Source organism: Gymnogyps californianus, chromosome 2, assembly GCF_018139145.2.
Source record: "Gymnogyps californianus isolate 813 chromosome 2, ASM1813914v2, whole genome shotgun sequence".
Classification (NCBI taxonomy): Eukaryota; Metazoa; Chordata; class Aves; order Accipitriformes; family Cathartidae; genus Gymnogyps; species Gymnogyps californianus.
Genome location: NC_059472.1, coordinates 42,958,338 through 42,980,999, shown reverse-complemented (window position 1 = coordinate 42,980,999; position 22,662 = coordinate 42,958,338). Strand labels below are relative to the sequence as shown.

General features: G+C 35.8%; 1 protein-coding gene across 1 annotated transcript in view; it reads left to right on the top strand.

The window, feature by feature from the left end:
- Positions 1 to 4,056: 4,056 nt before the first annotated feature.
- The window catches only part of LOC127029913 (oxygen-regulated protein 1-like), a 31,368-nt gene continuing 12,762 nt past the window's right edge, over positions 4,057 to 22,662 (top strand). The window contains exons 1-7 of the mRNA XM_050915732.1: positions 4,057 to 4,695; positions 6,065 to 6,236; positions 9,088 to 14,654; positions 14,700 to 14,755; positions 16,137 to 16,222; positions 16,744 to 16,811; positions 20,307 to 20,381. Of these exons, the coding sequence (XP_050771689.1) occupies positions 4,057 to 4,695; positions 6,065 to 6,236; positions 9,088 to 14,654; positions 14,700 to 14,755; positions 16,137 to 16,222; positions 16,744 to 16,811; positions 20,307 to 20,381 (6,663 nt within the window). The remainder of the gene's footprint in view (positions 4,696 to 6,064; positions 6,237 to 9,087; positions 14,655 to 14,699; positions 14,756 to 16,136; positions 16,223 to 16,743; positions 16,812 to 20,306; positions 20,382 to 22,662) is intronic.

The following is a 22,662-nucleotide window of genomic DNA, read 5'->3' as shown; positions in this document are numbered from 1 at the left end:
ATAATATAAGAGGACTTGCTGAATGAGATGTTAGACACTCTGCTCTGAACAATGGCTACCTGAGGTGAACCTGGTCTGGTGATTAACATTAGCTGAGATTAAGCAAATGGATTATGATGTTTTTTCTAGCTGAGCACACTTGGAGTAAGACTAAGGATGTTCATTTCATATGGCATAGACAACCACATGTACAATTTATAAATCTCTGAAAACAAGCTAACTCCTCTTTTATTTACATAGGATGTGACTGTGGGTGAGTATGATGAAATTATATGCAATACTTACCAGCTAGATGGCATTAGACATATTCTTATATATTTAGAACAAAGTATTCCACTTAGTGTCTTTATAAAATTTAGCAGCTTTGTGCATAAACTTTGAATGAGTGGTTTTGTTTGAGTTTGTTTGTTTTGAATGAGAATGCAGGCAGAGGGATTCAATTCTGAATTCTGTTTGATTTTCTTGCAGAATAAAATTCTTAACATTGTAATTGCCAAAATACCTACACAGACATTCTGTACCATGTAATATCAGCTATTTCTTAATTTTAGAATAAAATCATTTAAGTATGAAAATCGATACTATGTTTAAGATGAAATGAAGTTATTACAGTGTGATCAGCTGTAGTATGAAATAGTAACTTCTACAATATGTTGATTATTCATTTGTTGAAATGTTTGCTGTTTGTAAGATGCAATTATAAGGTATCTGAAAGATGCATAAGAAATTTCTGCTATTAAAATTAATACTAAAAAGTATTCATACATGGTGTGCTATGCAACAATCAGTTCTCTGCCAAAACTATCTGTTTTATCATTCATTTTATATTTTGCTAAGGAAAACTTCTTTTTCTTAGTTACTTTTGTGAATTCAAATTATTTCATGTTTATAACGAAAATTTTTTTCTTTGTATGTGTATTCTCTCTTTGTTTGTTTTGGATTTAGTTACTTCCACAGTGTCAAGACTCAGTCTAATAATTATCCTTATGTAAAATGTGTTGTATTTCTCTTCTAAATGGTGATGCTTACATAGTTGAATGTTTTACACAAGTACAAATATTCAGAACAACTTCTGAGAGGCTAATTCAAAAGCAATTATTATCAGTAGTCTCATGAGAAAATCCACCTATTTTATCTCTTGTAAGAGTGAATAATCATATAGTTAGATGAAATTCCACTCCACTTTCATAAAGGGTGAGAAGTCACAGTACAGAGTAGCTGAGGAGCCATGTCTGTTCATTTCTGTCTCTGGCCATTATTGATGATGACTTAATAGTTTTCTCTCCTTCCCCAGAGATCCTGGACTGGACTCTGTTAGTGAGCTCAAGTCTTCTTGGCCAGTTAAATGGGGTAACATGACATTCAGTTCACTCAAGAACTTTACTACTGTCATTGCTGCTTTCATTGGAGTAGAACATTCGCTCTGCAAAGAGAGCAGGAAAGTCTGTGTTGCAGCTAGCAATAAAAATGCCCTTATGGATTTTCTCTAGGAATATCAGTATAAACAGAATGATGCATGAAGCATAAAATGACTGGTTCAAATTGTGTCCCTAGTCTTAACTCGCCTGTCAACCTCTCAGTTTAGAAGGGTAATGAAAATTTAGGCGGCTAACTAATAGATGTGTCAAAAAAGATAAGCAACTGTAGCTCTCTGTGATTTCAGTTGAAGTGGAGCTCCTCTCTACCACAGAAAGTAAGCCATTTCACTAGCCGTCATGGACTGGGTTGTATAAGTTGCTGCAGCCAAGCTTGAAAATTTCTTCCTGCATATTGCTTAATTAAATACTTACAAGTTTGGGGTTTTTTTAAATTTTTAAAAAAAAATTAATTTTTTTAAAATTTTAGATATAATTGTAATTACCTAAATCAATCTTTGTGTACATCATTCTACTGCAGACCTGTTTGGTTATTTTTCAGCTTTAGCACTTAGAATGAGTACAATTTACAGCATAAATAGTGTATTAAAAGGAGACATTTCTTCCTGTGCTCTGGTCATTGTTCAAAATAATGAACATTTAAAAAGTTATTAACTCTAAGTGAAGGCAAAACACCCAAGCTGAAAACAGTGCATTATTGGAAAAGCTGTAAGAACACAGTAAGATAAAATCTTGTCAAACCTGACTTTATTTGAACCTTGACTGTCTTGAAAAATAGCAACATTTTCTTATCAGTTTCAGAACTGATGTATGTAGTAGTAAAATAGCCAAAATATTGTTTTCCATAGCTTCATTAAGAAAAATATGTAGTAGCCAGAAGAGATTGTTCCATTAGTCAATATGGCAGCTACATCAAAGTGACATTGTCAAAGAATACAATTTATATTATTTTGATGACAAACTGTTGTGGTTTAACCCCAGCCAGCAACTAAGCACCACGCAGCCGCTTCCCCCTCCCCCCTCCCAGTGGGGTGGGGAGGAGGAAAAAAAAGTAAAACTCGTGGGTTGAGATAACAACAGTTTAATAAATAAAGTAAAATATAATACACTACTAACTAATAATAATAATAATAATAATAAAATAGTAAAATAATAATAATAATAATAATAATAATAATAGTAATGAAAAGGAATATAACAAAAAAAAGAGAAATAAATCCCAAGAAAAGACAAGTGATGCACAATGCAATTGCTCACCACCCGCTGACCGATGCCCAAGCAGCAATCCGTGCCTCCTGGCCAACTCCCCCCTGTTTTTATACTGGGCATGACGTTCTGTGGTATGGAATACCCCTCTGGCTAGTTCGGGTCAGCTGCCCTGGCCATGCTCCCTCCCAGCTTCTTGCACACCTGCTTGCTGGCAGAGCATGGGAAACTAAAAAAACCTTGACTTAAGATAAGCGCTACTTAGCAACAACTAAAATATCAGAGTGTTATCAATCAACATTATTCTCACACTAAATCCAAAACACAGTACTATACCAGCTACTAAGAAGAAAATTAACGCTATCCCAGCCGAAACCAGGACACAAACATATTCCCTGAGACTGCTATACAGCTTTTCAGTAAAACTCTACTAAAACTGCTTCCTTGAGGCTGATTAGTTGACTAGCCATTTCTACCCTGTGTTCCAGTCAAAGCAAGCCAATCGTTAAGATAAACTGATTTTATTCATTTAAAGGGTTGTCATTACAGTATCTGTATGTAAATTGGATTCAAATGGAAAGATTGCAGTGAGAGTGCTCTATTTTCAAGCATGAAGACTACTGATATAGCTGTCAGACATAATCTGTTGTTTAAAAGACCGGTATTTAAATGTTTCAATTTAAAGGCTACTTCTACTGAAGAATACCTGAAATTTTTGTGTCTTTATAAAGCATTTAAAGACTTTTATCTTACTAAAAAAAGTCTTATTTGATCAGTAGTTTTCCCCTCAATATAAATGCAAATATTGTAGTGGTTTGTGTATCATGAAATATAAAACTTATAATAGAAAAGCAAATGATCTGTCAATTTATGATGCAACTTAACTCTAAAACATGTTTTGGGCCTTATTCTGGTATAGTTTACAGTGTAGTAAATCAGGAGCCTTTTCTCTGACTCCAGTGGATTTGCCCTGGTATAGAGGGCATAGTATATGAGATCAGAATGAATTGTACTGTCTGTCAGTTTTGTTATTTTGGATTGAATGTGGCTCACACCTAGGCACAAATTGCTCCCTCCTAATAAGGATTTTGCTAATATTTTAAATATGGAATGTTGTCATTAGCTTCATCCTCAAGAAAGAAAACATCTGATTATCATTCTGGACTGACAAAGTACCTACTTCCAAGGAAAGGTCTCTTGTACCAAAATGATAAGAGATTTGAAATTACATTGGAGAGTTTTGGGAATATTTGCAAGTAGAGTTATGCTAACTTAATCTGACAGTACCGGAGTCTTTGTGGAATTTAGAGATAACAGCTTGGATCCATTTAAATCCAATGATTTTTGGCACAACTTTCTGCTGTTGGTTTCTTATAAATTCTCTTTCTGCACCTTTCAAAATGAAGACCATATTATTACTAGTCATAAGAAAAGTTTTACATCCATCTCCTCTTTCTTCCAGATTGCTGTCAAAATGAGTGAAACACCTTCAACTAGTTACTCAGTGAATCAGCCAAACTCCTCCGAGAGTGAACGGAGTTTATCCACGCGCCACTTCAATGTTACTGAACCTGTTGTGGCAAAACGGATCTGTTTCTATAAAAGTGGAGATCCTCAGTTTAATGGAATCAAAATGGTCATTAATGACCGGTCTTACAAAACATTTGATGCCTTGCTGGATAGTTTATCCAAACGGGTCCCATTACCTTTTGGAGTAAGGAATATTAGTACACCAAAAGGGAGACACAGCATCACCAATTTGGAGGATCTTGAAGATGGAAAATCTTATATTTGCTCCCATCAGAGGAAAATGAAGCCCATCAATCTGGAACAGGCTAGCAAAAAGCCACTGCCCTGGCAGATCAGTAGGCCTGTCAGCGCTCGTCGTCGAGCTGTGCAATTAGCAAGGGAGAATGAAGATGGATTTGGCCACCGAGAAAGAAAAATAACAACTCCCAAAAAGATGCTTGTTTTCAAAAATGGGGATGTAAGACTCAGGCGCACCATAGTTCTGGGAAAGAAAAATACACAAACCTTTGAGGCCTTTCTGGATTATATGAGTGAGTTAATGCAATATCCAGTCGTGAAACTATATACCACTGATGGCAGAAAGGTGAGAATAAAGACGAGTACTGACATTTTTTCTATGATTGTTTCTAGATTATTTTTGACTAAAAAGGTGATTTTATCAATTATAAGCTTGAGACACTGGCCTGATGTAAGATCTGATGTGCTGAATTTCAGCTGTTTCCCTTCTATGCCTTTTCCCCTTCAGAAAGGCTACTAGCTTGGAGGAAATATAGGAAATGATCTCTTGCAATCAGAGAGAAGCAAGTGAGGACATTTTATTTTAAGTAATCATGAAAAAAATCTTTTCTTTTTCTTACTTAGGCCTCTTTCAGGCATGCTCGCAATTCTATATGTTTACCCATTTACACAGAAGCTTCCTTTAGTCTTAATGCTGTTTATCTGTGATTTTTAATGTTTTAAAAATACGATAAGTAGCATCTAATAGCCACACATATTTTATCATTAGACAAATGCAGAGTGGTTTGCCATTAATGACTTGGAACCTGATTGTCTGTCATAGTTTTCAAACCATGGGCCACATTCTGTACCTGTAAACCCAGATGATGCAGCACTAATAATCCTGATTTTCATCTCACATGCTCTTTTATATAATTTTATCTCACTTGGTGTTTTATCTGTGTGTTGTTTAACCACAGAAAAGCACTTGTGATTATACCTAATAGGTATGTAGAAAGAGAGTTCCATGCAGAGCTCCAAGAGTTCAAGGGAAATCTTGTGTTTACCCTCCATTTGGTGAAATTCTGTATTAGGTTAGGAAACTGTCCGTATCACTTATAAGTCAGTGAAGTGCGGTTCGTAAGCCTTATCTTGCAATATATTTTGGAACATAAATTCAAAACTGCTAGACAAGGCTCTGAGCACCTTGATCCAGTCAGACCTGCTTTGAGCAGAGGGTTAGACTACATGACCTCCAGAGGTCTTTTCCAGCGTATATTGTTCTGTGATTCTGTCCTGTTCCTCTGTGGCAGTACAGGTCAACTCCTTGTGGTGTGTTCTGAATTTCCCCTTTCTTCCTCCAAATATGTGTTCATATGTATACCTACGTCCAAATGCGTATTCTTATTTCATGGCTATGAACAGTCACTGTGCAACGATGAAACAAAATTACATACGCAAACAAATTATAAGAAAATTTTGATCTGGATCCAACTTGCTTCTTGAAATCTTTTTCTAATATATTTGTACAACAAGACATACACTCACAGAGACAGGAATTGCCTTATAGGAATTGAAAAATTAATTCCGTGCTGTGATACATATTTAATAGCCTGCTGCAAACTAATGTAGAGACTAAGAAGTGAAGATATTAAAGCATGAAAGGGATAAATCTCTTTTACATTATTTTTTGTGGTTACTAAGGCAGAGAATTTAATGTTACTTTTTTTTTCCAGGTTCCTAATCTTCAGGCCTTGATATTGTGTTCTGGAGCTTTAGTCGCAGCGGGGAGAGAGCCTTTTAAACCAAGCAATTATGATTTTCTTGGGTATTCACGGCCTGCTAAATTGCTTGGAATTGCAAATCGTGTGTACCCAAAAGCAAATGCCAAGTCTGAAAGTGAAAATAGTAAGTTCTTTGAATTAATTTGTATTTTATTAATTGGTTTATCTCTCTCAGCTTAAGACATAAACCATGACAATCTTACTAGGATCAAGGATATTCAAAAAGGCCAGTTGAATCTGTTTATATTGGCTCTGACTCCTCTATAAGCATAAGAAAGATCAAAGTGTTAATGTTCTTTTTAAAATGTAAGTTTCTGCTAAGTACTCAGCTAGTATGCATATTTTCTTTCAAACAAACAGGCTTATTTAGAACATGGATGCAAAACTATATTTTATTTTAATGCCCTTGATTGTCATTGTTATTCGTTTTTTGGTGTCACAGTTAATAACGGCAGTGGTAAAAGAGAAACCACAGGCTACTTCAGGCTCTTAACTGACTGAATTTTGAGCAAAACTTTTGTGCAGTTTTCAGAACTTAGCAAGTGGAAGTTTGACTTGTCATTGTCATGTCTTTCACTTTTTCCCATGTCCCATGCTCCACATAAATAGGAAAAACATTATAGCACCCATACACTCACAAATTCATCATGTTTTTGAAGTTGCTTTTGTCTAAACAGAGTGTCATGCTTTCCTATATCCTGATAGCTGCGACATATGTTTTTTGGGTAAGTTTGGGAAAAGATCCACAAATATGTACTTTCTGTTTGATTACTCATGGAGTTGTGCCACTGACAAGGTCAGTAAGAGAGTGAAGTGGCCAGTGGATGATCAAGAACATGAGGAGCTCTTGGAGAGAAGCCAGGCTAACTGAATAGCCTGAGGTTGAGGGAAACAAAATGCTGCAGTACCAGAGCTTTAGGTCGTGTGGGAATCCTTGGCATTAGAGCATCCTGTAGGGCAGTTTCTGCCTAGGGGGAAACTTGTTTAATTCAGAGATACCTTGTACTCTTGATACAGCTGCATGCTGTACTGGAGAGCCCAGGAAACACTGTAATTGTTTCTGTACTGAGACTTTCCATGGTAATCTTGACTGTGTCATGGAGCACATCATTGATACGTACGACATTTGGCTTCCATTTACTTGAAGGAGTTTCTTCCACATCCCTCGCAGTTTATTATGTCCCCACCAAACTATTCATTTTAGTTTTTCTCAACCTTCATGTTCTTTGACTTGCACAGCTTGAGAGCTGTTTGCAGAGCATAACTAAAGGGTCAAGAGAGAATGAATAGGAACATTTTGAGAATGAAAGTTCTGCAGAAACAAAAGATCCTACCCAAATTTTGCTTTGAGCCAGAGATTGAGCCTTGCAACGGTAGAAAATGTGAGTAGCTGAGAATCTGATAAGCTCCCTCTTCTAATCCTTAGTTAACAGCAATTACAGAGAGAGAGAGAGAGAGAAACAACCCTGTTTTTGTCTTTAACCTGAGAAATTCAAAAGTATCCTGTGTAGGAGACATCATTCATAATGTGAGAGCTTGAAAAACCAAATTTCAGGCACTTTGTTCCATTTTCTGAGATAGAGAAGGTGAGATTTTTACTTTGGGAAGCATAAGGTCTGGTCTGTGTTAGAGGAGTTAGTACAAACTTCTATTTCTGATTCAGTTCATGGTAAAGCATATGCTTGGAAAACTTGCAAGGCACTCTGCCTGAAATTATAGACACATATCTTCAATAGTAATATGTTAACTGTGAAAGTCTTGATATGAGACCATTTGTGACTCACTTGAGCAAAAAAAAAATGCTTAAATTCCAGCAATGTAGATAAGTTAATATTACATGTGTTAAAATACCTTTCTGCAAGTGAAACCTTTCTATTAAATGGTGGCTCCTATATATTTAGGTATCAGTAGCAGTTGTGGATGTCTTTGTGTGGGTGTATGTGCCCTGTTTCCCTCGCACATGCAGAATTTCTTGGAAGACAGCAAAACTTTATTTTTATCTCTTGTTCTTTTATCTCTCACCTCTTCAGTGACAACTGCTAGAGAGAGATGAGATACAATTTTTTTTAAAAGCCAAGTTATTACAGAGTAATCAAAACATATTTTGGGAATATTTAATGTGTATGCAAACACATATTGGGCCATACTCAAAATTCATTGAAGTCTGAAAGTATTCTCATTGGCTTTACTGAGTTTTGTGCCATTGTCTACAGTACTGTAGCGTAAAATGTATCTCAGAATGTCATGATTTAAATTCAGATCTTATAAGAAGTTCAAGTGCTTCAATGTTTACTTCTCTATAAAGGTCAGTCCAAGGGATTGGATCTGAACCCTTTATTCACGTGTCAGTGACACTACTCACAGTAATTACTCATATGCTGTAGATGATTGTTGGATTAAGCCCAGGAATACATATGTTCACCTTGACTGACACATTTTAGCACTAACTGTAAGAACTAACAGGAAATGATATATTAATGATCGCTAAGGCATGAAGAAGAAGTAAAGTTGGTAGCTTGAACCCCAAACAAGTGAGGGCCTGTGAATCCCTTGAAAGGTTCAAGGCAACCTCAGCTCCCAACTGAGTATAAAATGAGAGCATTTAGTATTTTTTTAGGCTTTGGAGCTTCAAATAAGACTATAGCTCTGGCATTAGAAAGAACCGATTGCAAAATAAAATTAAATGGAAAAGTAGTTAAATGCTTGATTCTTTATTAAAAATTGGTTATATTTCCCTCTCTGACAACTTCTTAAAATGAACAGCAAGATTAGCCATGTTTTTCTCTTTACTTTCTAATACTCTGTTAAAATAAACACACTTTATTATCTTCTTTTGTACTAATTTTTCTCCTTCTTTTCTCTTCCTTTGCTGCCTGTCTGCTGTCTCACCATCTGGATCCTTATGCATGATATTTGTCTGCTCTGCTTTCCACCTACTGAATGAATTTGGGTTCTTTCAATGTAACTATTGGTAGCGAGAGCTGAAATGGGCTCTAGCTCACGATCTCAGATATTCTCAGTTTCTTCTGATAAAGGGTCCAGCAATGATAACAACTCAAATGATAACAACTCAGATTCTTCCTATGTTCCTGACAGTCATAATGGTATAGGAGGAAATCAGTCGATTACTGGTGAACACTTATCTGTGGCACAGTATGAAGATGACATTGAGAAATCTGTTCACCTTAATCAAGATGGCAGTATCACAGTGGAAATGAAAGTTCGATTCAAAATTAAAGAGGAAGAAACCATTAAATGGACAACCACTGTAAGTCGTGATGGCCTTTCTCATGACAAAAATGCCACCATTTGCAATTCTGCAATGCGTGCGGAAGACTGCTTGTCCAATGTAAATGTATCAGAACATATAAAACCAAAAGATACTCCATTTTTGAAGAGCTACAATAAAGAAGAGGGAGACTCATTACAGCAATCCAATGCAGAAGTGTCGGAGAAAGAATCAGAGTTTGATTTAAAAACTGCTGGTTGTAATATCTGTAAGAAGAACAGTTCTGCAGATCTAGACATAAGCAATGTACCTGAGGATAATATCAGGCCTCGCTTTTATAGGCCTCCCACCCCTGGGCCAAGGCGTGTTAGACAAAAGAAAGCAGTAGTTGAAAGTGTCACCTTGGTATCTGACAAAGAGGTTCAGGAGAAGACAATAGGACAGTTTTCCTACAGTGAGGAAATACAGAATGGAGAAAATAAATCTGAGTATTGCATGGTAGCTCATTCAAGCAGAAAAAAATCAAGTGTCAGTAATCCAAAGTTTAGTGAGATGAGTGACAATGATTTATTAAAGTTTTCTTCCGAGAATATAAAAGAAGAAATGCTTTTTAAAGTAAGCCACAAAAGTAATGATTTAATAGAAGCCACAAATAGGAAGACATTGGAAGCTCCTGACGAGGATGAATTAGTACAGAATATATTAGATAAATCAGTTGTGGAACAAGGTACATGTAGTAGTTTAGTATCAACCTGTAAAGCTAACATCAGTGGTTTCATACCATCATCAAAAATTTACCAGGCAGGTAGGCCAAGTTCAGCAGACCACATCCATGAGTCATGTGATATTAAACAAATAAAAAGATCACTGAGTTCTTTCATTAGATATGCAGAATTATGTCAGTCAAAAGAAGAAAAAAAATGCAAAGCTGCTGATTTATTACCTATTTCTCAAGATTCAGTGCATTCAGCTTGTTCCAGACATAACCAGATGAAGGTGACGGTACCTCCTTGTAGTAAAGCTCCTACTGAGAAAATAAATCCAACAATTGGATTCTTTCCTACTGTTACTGAAAGTGAGAATCAAATCAGTATCAGGACTGAATCTGTGACAGCAACACATCTCATTGATGACAACCAATCTCCATCTTCCCTCACCAAAAAGAAGAAGAAGAGAAAATCATCTGACTTTCTAGAGCAAGGTACATATGAAAATCAAAAAGATAAAGAAATTTCAGGGATAATTAAAAGTGAAGGAATGCATATCACAAACAAAACCACACAGGATTCCACAACAGAGGCTATGGATAATTATTCTGAAATGCCTCAGAAAAAAGGAATGGAATTTTTTGTAAAAAACAATGATGGGTCTGTCAATTCAGACAAAAACATATGTCCTGAAGATGAGTTCTATCACCAGGATTCAATGGAACTAAATGGATTATTATCTAATAAAAAACCAAGAAGTAATAACAAGGTGGCCAAGGTAAAATTGAAGTCAGGCAAAAAAAATAGTATCATTTCATCTGCAAAGAGTGAAGATGGTCTAATGACAGTTGATGCAAACAATGAATCTGAACACAGTCAGGATACACTGAGTACTGAGAAAGAAGGCACACATGTCACAATCAATTCTTTTGAACAGACACCTAACTCACCAGTGATTTCAAAGCCATTGTCAGAAGTGCCAAAGAATCTTAACTTTGAAAAAGAAAAGGAAAAGAATATTTTGGAAAATTCGTCATCAAAGAAAGAGAAAAAGCAAAAGGGGATGAAGAAAAATCTAAGTAAAGGTGCAAATAAGTTAAATATGTCAGAGAGAGCCATTGCACTAGAGGCTCTAAAACAGGAGGATTTTCAAGAGGAGGTTGCTGAGCATTCACTTGAAAACTATGTCCAAACTTGGCTGAAAAACTTGTTACCAAATTCTGTCTTACCCCCTATAAATAAAAAAGAAGGGAATGTAGAGAATAGCAATGTCTGTCATTTTCCTAAAGAAAATGCTGATGCTTCTATAGATAAAGAAACAAGATTTATCGCAAATAAAGTGCATGTGACTGGAAAAAAACATCTGGTTGAACATAATCTAACCAAAAAAACATTAAAGCCTATTTGTGAATTGGGAACTTTAGAAGAATCAGCCAAAAATTCAGGTGAAAAACAGACTAACTCTTTGGTTCATGCTAATACAACTTTAGTAGAAGAAGCCAAGTATTCACTAAAGACAGAATTTCATCATGATGATAAACTACACTTGTTTCGTGAAACACATGACAATGATAAAAAGATGTCAGAAGTTGATATTCAAGATACCAACCTATGTCAAAGAAAAAAATCTGAAGTTGCTGTTCAAGTTGATTGTGCAATTGTGAATGAGAAAATGGGAATTGATGTTCAAAATAATTGCATGTCTAGCATGTTGCTGCATGAACTACAATCAACTTTGCTTGGTCTCCAGAAAGAACATAGTGGATGTATAGGAAAAGCTTGCAGCCTTTCAGATCTTTCTCCTTCAGCTTTTGGTTCTTCCTCCAATGTCCTCCTAGCTTGGCTACTTGTACTCAATCTGAGAGACAGTTTGATTGGGACAATCAAAGATGATATGCAAAAAACTACCTGTAGCTGTTCTGAAATATTTACACAGTTACAATTTCTGAAACAAACTACAGTCATAGAAAAAGTTGATGAACTGAAGGCTGCCTTCTCACATTTTCAACAATCAACAGAAAATAACTTATTACACTTTGGGAAGGAACTCAAAAAGCAGGACTCCACACTTTGCCGTGAGAATATGCCCATATCTGAAATTCATAATGGTATACATTTGCATGAAAATGAAAATTCAGTTGAGCCTTGTATTCCAAAGGACAGTGTAAATTCTGAAGAAGCTCTAAAATTGGCTGGTGAATTAGAAAGCTGTTTTGATATACAGAAAGATCTTTGTAGAGAAACAGAGACTTTAGACTTGAGTGCTCCCAAAACGCAGCTAGATGGTCAATATGCCAATACTAATTCAAATACCTGTAGCCTTGCATCAGCTATAGAGCCACCTGAAAGAAATGAAGAAATACCTGATGATAACCTATATAAAAAATCTCAAGATAAAAACACTGATACATCATTCACTAATGAAGAGTCAGAAACTTCAGTAGAACCTAACTCAACAGTTCATAGTCTAACTTCTAATGATAAAAATCGTATTTTAGATCAGGATACTTCCGAGTTAGAAGGTGAAAAAGATATTATACATTTTACTACTGATAAAAGTGAAGATGAGAAAGTTGATCCAAAGTCAGCAGGTAGTGACAAAAAACCAAATAATCAAGTTAAACTAGCTGCTGAAACCTCTGTAGAATATAATACTGAGGATTATTCTGTACAGGAAGACAAGGAAGATGCAGAAACTTGTGAAGAAACCTCTGAGAGGCTATCTACACTCTCTCCATTATCATTTTGTTATGAATCAAAACAAATTACAGAATGTGATATGAGCGAAGGAGAACAGAAATTGCAAGTAGAAGAACTGGAGAATAAAATCTGTTCAGACACTTCTCAATTAAAAAAATGCTTAAAAAGTCCTGGTACTTCAGACTGGTCAGATTACCGACCAGATACTGAAGAGAGTGATTATAACTTTAGAGCATCCAGTGATTTGACCAATGAAAGCGGGGAGGAAGCAGTACTTGAAAAACATTATAATACTGGCTATGTAAAAAGAACTATTGAACGACTTTATGGCAAGACGGAAGCTTCATTTAAGGCTGACTTTCACAAAGGATTTCCTTATATGTCGAAAGTATTTCAAAAGGATACTGAAGAATTCCACTCTGCAGTGGTGGAAAAAACCATTTATTTTTCTCAAGAACCTAGGTCTTGTTCTGCAGAGAAATTGTCATATTCTTCACTACCATCACAAGAATTTCCAGTAAACTTAAACAAAGACGTCACTATATCGAGAAGACAAAATACTTCTTTACCAACACCACAACCTACTCTTAACAGAGAAGAGACAAGTTATACTAATGACCGTTCAGGGGAATCTCCAAAGCAACATTGTCAACCTAGTGTACGAGCTAACGAAGATGAAGGAATATTGATAGATAAAGGCAAATGGCTTCTCAAGGAAAATCATTTGATAAGAAGATCACCACCTGAACGGATTGGAATGTATGATAATTTGGATACAACATCAACAGACACAGTCCTTGACACCAACAGTGATGATGTTCCATACTCACACTTTGGCAATCTGAATCAGTACCCAGTCCTCAATGAAATCTCTTCTTCAGAACTTGAAGACATGGCTAAGCCCTCTGAAAATTTTTGCAACTACTTCAATATACCTCATAATAGTGATTCAGACCCCTTTCAGGATGACTTAAGTATAAAAAGCAAACCTAGCTGCAATGGTAAGACCACTTCCCTTCCTGCAGCAAACAAGGAAAAGATCAAACCATCAGTCATGGTAGGTTCTACTTCCACACAGGCTGATACCAATTTTCCAGCCTTTACAGCTGTAGAATTTAGATTGCCTGATAACAAGGTGCATCCATTGGAACAGCCTTTAAATGATGAACCCATACAGTCTCAGCCAACTGGTGTTAGTAATGCTAACAGAAGTGCTCTTCAGGAAGAAGATTCTCTGGATAAACTCCATGCTATATGTGGCCAACATTGTCCAATACTGATGGTGACAGTAACACCAATTAATGAGGAACAGAGAGGATATGCCTACCAAAAGGCATCTGATATTGAGAACCAGCTGGGTCCACGTTTGTTGGCCAAAAAAAGTGAACATTTACAATGGTCAGGTGAAGATTTAATAACAGATGAAAATAATCATGTAACTCTGAAGAATAACTGTATCAATAAGATTGCCAATAATATTTTTAATAGGTTTTATGCCAATAACACCTTAGATTTTATTAGTAACTTTGGAATACTTGCATCTTCAACTCTGAAAGACACAAGCAGTTTAGGGAAGCTACATGTTATAGAGGATATGAATATAAAACCTGTGGAAGTCAGCAATTGTCAAAATAATGTATCCAAACACATACCCGGCGATCTTGTGATAGGCACAAATAGTGAGCTACCCAACAGAAAGCCAAAAATATGCCAAACCCTAAGAATAAGCCTAATTCATATTGTTGGAGAAAAATTTTCTCCCATGTTGGCAGATCCAGCAGAAACCCGTCATTCTGAAGCATTTCTGAAGTGTGACACTTCTTTACATAACATTGGACATAATGCCTCTGAAAATCTGAAAAATGAAGATGCCTCTCCTACAGAAGAAGAAGAAGCAGAAGAAGAAGCAGAAGAAGCGGAGGAAGAAGCAGAAGGAGAAGAAGAAGCAGAGGAAGAAGTTTGCTTTTGTACAATGGACAATGGAAACAGTAAAAATGAGAAAGACTTGTAATAGAGATCTTGGCATTTCTATAACATTAGATTAGTGAAAACATCTTCAGAAAAAAAAAATCACAAAATAAACCACTGAATGCCACACCCAATAAAACTCCCAATGTGAATACAGCCCAGACCTAGATAAATATAAATCACAACTGTGTATCTTTGCTGAAATACAGATAATTACTTAGATTTTTATGGGAACCACCATAGGAATAAAAGCTGTTCTTCTAAGACAGTGATTTCTTGGTTAAAAAACAGTTTTTCCCTGAAATGTTACCTGTTCAGAGATATTCAGTTATATACCAACCATCTCATTTGTAGGTAAATAACTACTGCTTGTTAGAACAGAGAACTGAAATTTGAAATACCCACCCGAGTTCTAAGATAAGATTCCTGTATTTCATGACATTTGAGAAAGGATTTGAGAATTGTCTTTCAGTAGAAATTCTTTTTCCAGAACAAAATCAACTGATATGTTTAATTTGAAATGAAAAGTAGGAAATACTATTCAAATGTTGTAATACAATGAAAAGTAGGAAACAGAAGTCATGTTAATTTTATATAGATTAACATTATCAAATTGCTATTTCAGTTTTTAAAGGCCAACTTCAGAATGTTTATGTGAGTAGAGAGACCTTTCAGTCAGTGTATAGGATCATCCAGATCCCGAATGAAGTTCTCCTCTTTTACCCAGAGGATACTAGAAAAGGAGCATATTTATTGCCGCTGGGATTCCACAGGAACTGAGAAGGGAGACTGTGTGTCAATGGACTTCCTGACTGCCCTTGCCATATTCCCTTCTGAGACAGCACCGCTTACTCTTAAAATTGTTCTACATACACTACAAGTTTTAGTTGTGTGTTCTTCTTTAACCTCTGTACTTTAAAGGTGGTCCATGTCTTTTTTGTTTGGTTTTTTTTGTAATTATGTTGTATTATGAGAATCCAAGGCATTTGTAATATGTTTCAGGATCTCTCAATCTGTTATTAGAATTATTTTGGATACCTGTTTACAGAATTTTTTAATGTTATGTGTGCATAGTAAGCACTTACATGGTTTACAATTTTCAGTAAATGGTTTTAAATACAAAATTGGAAAATATTTAGTGTATATTGTGATTAGGCAGAGTATTTCAGTTTTTTTGGTTAGATTTTAAACTCTAACACTGCATACTACCTTGCTTCAATGTCAATGAAGTCAGAGATATACCTGAAGAAGGAAGGTACTATTTTTCAGTTAGAGAATGAGAATTGGGCCATTTCGTACTCTTGGAGGCTGTGTCTAGACTAACTGGCATGTACATGCTGCAATAAGCCCTGGATCATGATCCTTTAGTTATCCAGACTGGGACCTAATTAAAGGCTGACACAAATCCCTTTTGGCCCAGAGGCTTTGATTGTCTCCCTGTGGGAGAGAAGGCACATGGAGGGGAAGCAGAAGTTGGATCTGGAACAAAAGGGATTTACAGTACAGGTAGGAAACCTAGAAGCACTCTTCAATTCTTTTTAGGAGTCCAGTGGCAGATATATTTCCCCGTAAATAACTGATACATTTCTGTTGTTTGAAGCAGTGTATTCTATGTAATAAACTAACATTACCACCCTAAAGCAACATATATTGTCTAATATATTTCATATCAAATAGCTGTGTGTTATTTCCTATGCTGGCCTTGTTTCTGATGTGCTTCCCTCCATCTCCACATTTTTTGGCGTCCTCCTTTGCATGTTTTAGAACTGCTCCAAGTGAAGAGTCTCAATGGTATTTTTTCATCCTTTTACATCTTGATACAGAAATAAAACCTATGTTTGGAAAATGAAGCTTGAAATTACTAGAATCCAACTAAATGTGATATAGCATTCTGAGTACCAGGCTTCTATGCTGTAAATAATGTCTAAATGTTAGACAGGCAAATTAACAGCTATATGTATGGCTCTATCACTTGCAGTCTTTCTGCTGGATTCACAGCACCCTGTGCTGCACCTTAACTTTTTCAGATCAAGGTTCAAGAACCTTTAATCGGATGCTTATTATAGGGTTACTGAGCAAACTAAGCACTCAAAAGGTAAGATGTGAGGTACTGCCTGAGCTTACAATTAGCAGAGACCAGAGCAAGCGGTGAAATGATTGTTATATTAACTGAAAACTTGCTTCTAATTTCAGTTTATTAACCAAAAGAGAAGGAATAAAACGGTCACCTCAGAGCAGGACAAAAGATTGACAGTGAGATGTACCCTACTGTCATAGGGTTTATATATTCACTAACGGTTCAGGGAAGATATAGAATATTAAGTGGCTGAGATATGCAGATAAAATAAAATTGCTTTCATTAGGTAAGATTGGAGAAGGCTGAAGAGAGAACCTCACAATGCTGGTGACTAGAGCAACATACTGATTGACAGAAGGAAAACCACCATGAGGAGTAATATGAGCTACTTAATATAGGTAGCTTAATTCTGCAAATTAACTGCAAAAGACATAGAGTCTTTCTGAATAAGTCAGGATAAAATATACTTGGAAGTCACAAGCATATTAAATAATGTGTAAAGAACAGGATAGAAAGAAATTCTGCAGGCATTCAAGGACTTTATATAGATTATGCCATTCTTCTAGAAGGAATTCAGTTTCTCTCTTGCATTATTAAAAAAGAAACAGTCAACATAACATATAGATCACAGTCTCAGGAAGTTTCAGTTTATCTAGTTTAGCCCCCTGCTAGAAAGAAACCACACAATTAGGTAAGTAATTCCATTTAACTACTAAATCTCATTTTAAAACTTGTTGTCCATAGTCATTACAGCTTCCACTGGAGGGATGTTCTAGAGTGTGAGTCCTTCTTCTGATGTCTGTCTTAACTGTTTTCTAATTTCTCTCCTAAGCCTAGTCATGGTTAGTTTATATACATGTGTCCCAAAGCCACCATTGTCATTTACTTAGATATGTCTTTTTCCTCCTTGGTATCCATCAACAAAATCAGACATTCTGTCAACTTTTTCTCCTACATAAACATTTTCTACCTTTCCACTAATCATCATGGTTGTCTTTCTCAGGACCTTTTTCTAGTTTCAATAAATCTTTTTTTGAGAGATCTCTCTCCTGGTGCATCTTACAGTCACATTGATGACTCACTCCTCTATTTTTTTAAAGTGATGAATTCCCTGTTCATAGCATTAAGTTTTGCTAGTATTTTTAAAATGCATTTCCTTGCACTTTATGCTGTTATATATTATCCCTTTTCTACTACTCTGGATTTTCTGATCCTCTTATACTTTGACAATTCTTAGCGATTGTGTTACAGAAATTACCTACTTTATGCAGTATATTGATGAAAATATGAAATCCAGATAAATTCCAGCACTGATTCCTGAGAAATTTACTAGTATCCCTATAAATTAATACTTCTCATTTCTGCACAAACATATAATTTCCCATTTAGCTAGTTATTTTGTTACTCTACAGTCTTGCACTAATCCAGTTCTCCATTTTAGCTACTAATTTCTCATATAATGCTTGGATAGATTAGAGCTACTGTAACTTCCTTGTCTACAAAGATGAATTCTTATTATCATGGAGGAGATTGGGTACTTGAACAATGCAAGTCTGGGGGTACTTGAACAATGCAAGTCTGGATACCTTGTGCCATGTATCTGCAGTAAACTGATGCTGGTAATCTTTTTTTTCTTTTTAGCTGTATATATCTGGAGATAACTGTCCATTCATTTAAAATTTGTTCAAAAACATTACTTAGTATTGCTTTGGTGTAAGATACATGGGTTTTAGTCTGTCAGTGCACTCGTCATCCCATTCTGATTTTCCATTTTAAATTTCCCATTCCATAGCCCATTCTTGTCAACAGTGCTGACATTGCCCAATCACTGTATGTCAGTTCTTATTAAAAAAAAAAAAAAAGAGGCAGTTTTCACTTTATGGTAAAGGCATACTTAGTGTTCTCAAATTCAGCATATAATGTACATAGTCCTTCTTTACTTATTCTCTTTTAATGTGTATGGTTAAATAAACTTTTTACTAGTTTGTTTTATTTTCCTTTGCTATAACTTGCTTCTTAGTTCAATTGACTTCGTTAACCTCTTCCCTTAGTTTTGAAAATTTGTTATTTTTAAATCAAAGGCATTCTGGACTAATTTTACTGTGAACCAATATAAATATTGAGGGATTTATAAAAATATTAGTCATACAAAAATCTTATTCAATAACAGTCAAGACTAACATTTCATCTAGATACAGTATTTTCTGCTTTTTTTCTTTTTTTCTTTCAGCAATATCTCACAATTAAATTTTCAAACAGATGTCATTGCCAGCGCATGACAAGCTTATATACAAACCAGTTACATAGTAGAGAATTTATTGTGAATCTTTACTACCCTTGACCTGAAAAAAATGGTCAAACAGATCTTCTACTGACTTTGCAGTGAATATTCACATATGGGTAGAGGTGAAGACTGGAAACTATTAACTGGAAAGTCTCCAATAGACTGAAAACTGTGTTGGAGAAGAAGCCATTGCACACAGTGATCTAGAGTAATCACTACTATTTCTAGTGTGATATATAGAAAGCTGGATGGCATGGTTTTGCATATCTAAAAGTGTATGTAACATAAAAACTAATGAGAAATTACTGATTTCTCAGAAGTGTTAGGCTCCTCAATTCTAGTGTATAGAAGCAATACTTTGGTATCATTTATTGGGTTTCATTTCTGAAATGCGTAAGGCATATTTCTCTTTACTTCTAAGGATGTCAGAAGAAAACAAGACCATTTAATTGTTTAATTTATCACTATTAAACAAGTTACTTGACTTTTATAGCACTGATGCTATCAGATGTCATTAGTCTAATTACCATGTTAATCCACTGTAAGAATTAGGGGGACTATTTAATGCAATTTTCTTACTTTAATAAACTAAATTAAGACAAGAGGTTAAATACACCTACATAGAGTGACTTAGATGTTGTATACATATGCTAGTTTCTCAGTTATAAGTGAGATTAACATGGAGGATTATATGGTCACCTGTCATCACTCATGGCTCACAGAAAGTTGGAGTAGACACTGCTTTGGGTAGTGTAAAGAACCCCCTTTGTAATAGAAACAGCAAGCTAACTTCAGCTGTGGAAAAAGCAGATTACAGCAGCTTTTGAGAAGGGTCACACTGCTCTGTTGTTGGAAAATGTAATTCTGCCAGTTACTTCTCCTCCTCAGGTCTCACAGTTATTATTTTTTCCCTATTCTTTCACTTTAATGTGTTCAGGCTATAACAATTCTTGTAATGATGAAGTTTAACCTGTTGGTAAGAGTAGCTGTTTGGCAATTTGTTATTTAATAATGACAATATAATTACTTAGGAAGCATTGGTAATATAGCTGCACATTCACAGTAGTTTCAGAAAAGTGCTGCTTTAAGAGTATCTCTTCAAAATCGAGTAGTGGTGTATACTCCAAATTTCTCATGATAATAATATATTTTAGATGCCTGCTCTTAAACAACATAACTTCTCTCAGATTCTGTCTCTGTCTTTTGAAATTTTCATGCTTTCTATTCAGGTTGTGGACTTACAAGCATTTTTCAAACAAATAAGTAAATCTCAGAACACTACCGTGGAATTTCAAGGTCTTGAGGTTTGTCCTCAAAGAGGAACCAAGCATTACATTAATGTCTCCCTGTCTCTGCCCTCGAAGTATGGGAGAGAATATTTATTTTAGTAGTTACTGATTCTACAATACTGCATTTCCCAAGGAATGTGTATTTTACACACAAAACACAATGGCCACACAGAAGTAAAATTATGAAATTTAACCACGGAAGAGTATTGGTATCTCAGGGTGTAATGCCAACACTGCAATGCAAGAATATGTTGGTAATCCTTCAGTAGATTCCAAAGAAGCTGTTACATCTGTGTAGCCCATCACACCTTTGCAGAGATACAGATCCTTTCTTAAAGAGGTCTCTTTCAGCAGAGCTAATTTGCTTTGGGGGACCCTAATGCTTGAAGTGATGAGTTTGTAATTCCAGAGCTAGCTTGCTGAGAGCCTGCATGGCTGTCATTACACAGCACTGCACTGGGCAGTGCTGATATATCCTAAGTAAACACAAAGCCATATTTAATAGAATTTAATACAATATTTCAAAACTGTGTTTGAAAAGTGATCTACCCTCATGCAAATTTGACTTTGTCATAAGGCATATGCAGAGTAAAAGATGTGAATGCAACCTGACATTTCTTGATTTTTGCTTGCCCAACATAGCAAACTCAATATTTGCCTGCTGTAATTTTGTGAAATACGTATTTCCGTATTCATTGACATGATATTATTTAGGATTTTGATTACTGAAATGCATTTTGCTTAAGAATCTTGAGTTTACAGGTAATTCAGTGAGGCTTTTTATCTTTTGATAGCTAGGAAATGGAAGGTGTCAGTCCTCACCAGTGATATGCCATCTGCAGGAACAAGCTCAAAGGTTTATATTACATTGTATGGGGATCACAGCAGTTCGGGGCCTATTTTCCTTGATGGAGAGGAGGGAAAATTATTTCAGAGAGGCAATGAAGACATCTTCACAGTAAGTAATATATATTCATTGTGTTGGCCTCTTGTATCCTGCCAGATTGCATCACATTTTAAAATCCATGTGATGAAAAGACGGTCATTTTTTTTTTTTATGGTGCACATATCTGGAAACAAGAAACAGGACTTAAATGTGGAACTAAATTTAGTATCCTTTCCCACTCACCTATCCAAAGCTGATGTGATCCAACATATTTCTTGTCTGTTTAAGAAGAACTGCTGGTTAATTTACATAGTGCCCAAGAAAACACCAAGAAATATAGGACAGCAGATACTTGTTTAGTTTTCAAATTTGAAATGGGGCTACAATATTAAAAATGAAATGAGGAAGTGAAGAATTAGGGTATGAAGTAAATTTTTAACTTTGTTAAACACCTGCTGCTTTATTTAAATAATAGCAATTTTTATACCTGTAATAAAGTCTGTCTATCTGAAGCTGCTTCTGCTCCCAGTTACACAAGCAAATTTCTCTCTCATCAGTCTTGTGGCATGGTGATTTAAGTGAGCCAGAATAGGTCTCTTATCAAAAGCTGCATAGTGTGTATATGGGATCATCAGTGAGTTTCTCTAGCAGGTGCTGCCTATAGGCCATCTAACAAACAGGTGCTTCCATTGTGGGTATCCAGCATAACAAGTCTCCTTCTGAGAAAAGGTATTTAATGGCAGCATTAATAAAGAGCTCACCTTTTTCACAGTAGCCTTGTAGCTGCTTGGGATGTAGGAAATGCAGTTCTTAGCCCTCTTCAGCCTGATGGATTTTCTTAGAAGAATCCAGCACCTCTGATAGTATGCCGTTCTCCATTTGTGATATCAAAAAACCCCAGATATAAGGCTGAAAGGAGTAAATAAGTAACCAGGTACCTGACAGGTAAAAATACCCTCTTCACAATAGATGTTGTTGGCTGTTTTCTGCTCCCATTATTGCAATTAATTTCACCTCCAATGACTTCTAAATGCAAAATATAGAGGCAGTCCCTGGTTTGGGACCTAAGATTCCCCTCTAAGGTGAGTATCCGTAGCACAGAATATAATTAAGGAGTGCCTACTCTGAAACATATAGAAAGAGAAAAGCCTCTCTGCTTGTGCTGTATGCTAGATCTCAGTTAACTCTGGTCTGTCCTCACTGCTCTGTCTCTTTATTGTTTATAAGACTGAGTTCAGGGAAGTTCATGATACAGGGAACTCAGTTCACACCCACCTCTACAGTGTAAATGAAAACAAGAAAATGAATTCTACAGAAAACAACAGAAGGACAGCAAATCCAGCCTACATAATAAGAAAAAAAAAGATACAGCAAGGAGGGAAGACACTCATGGTGTGTTTCCAGTTCCTT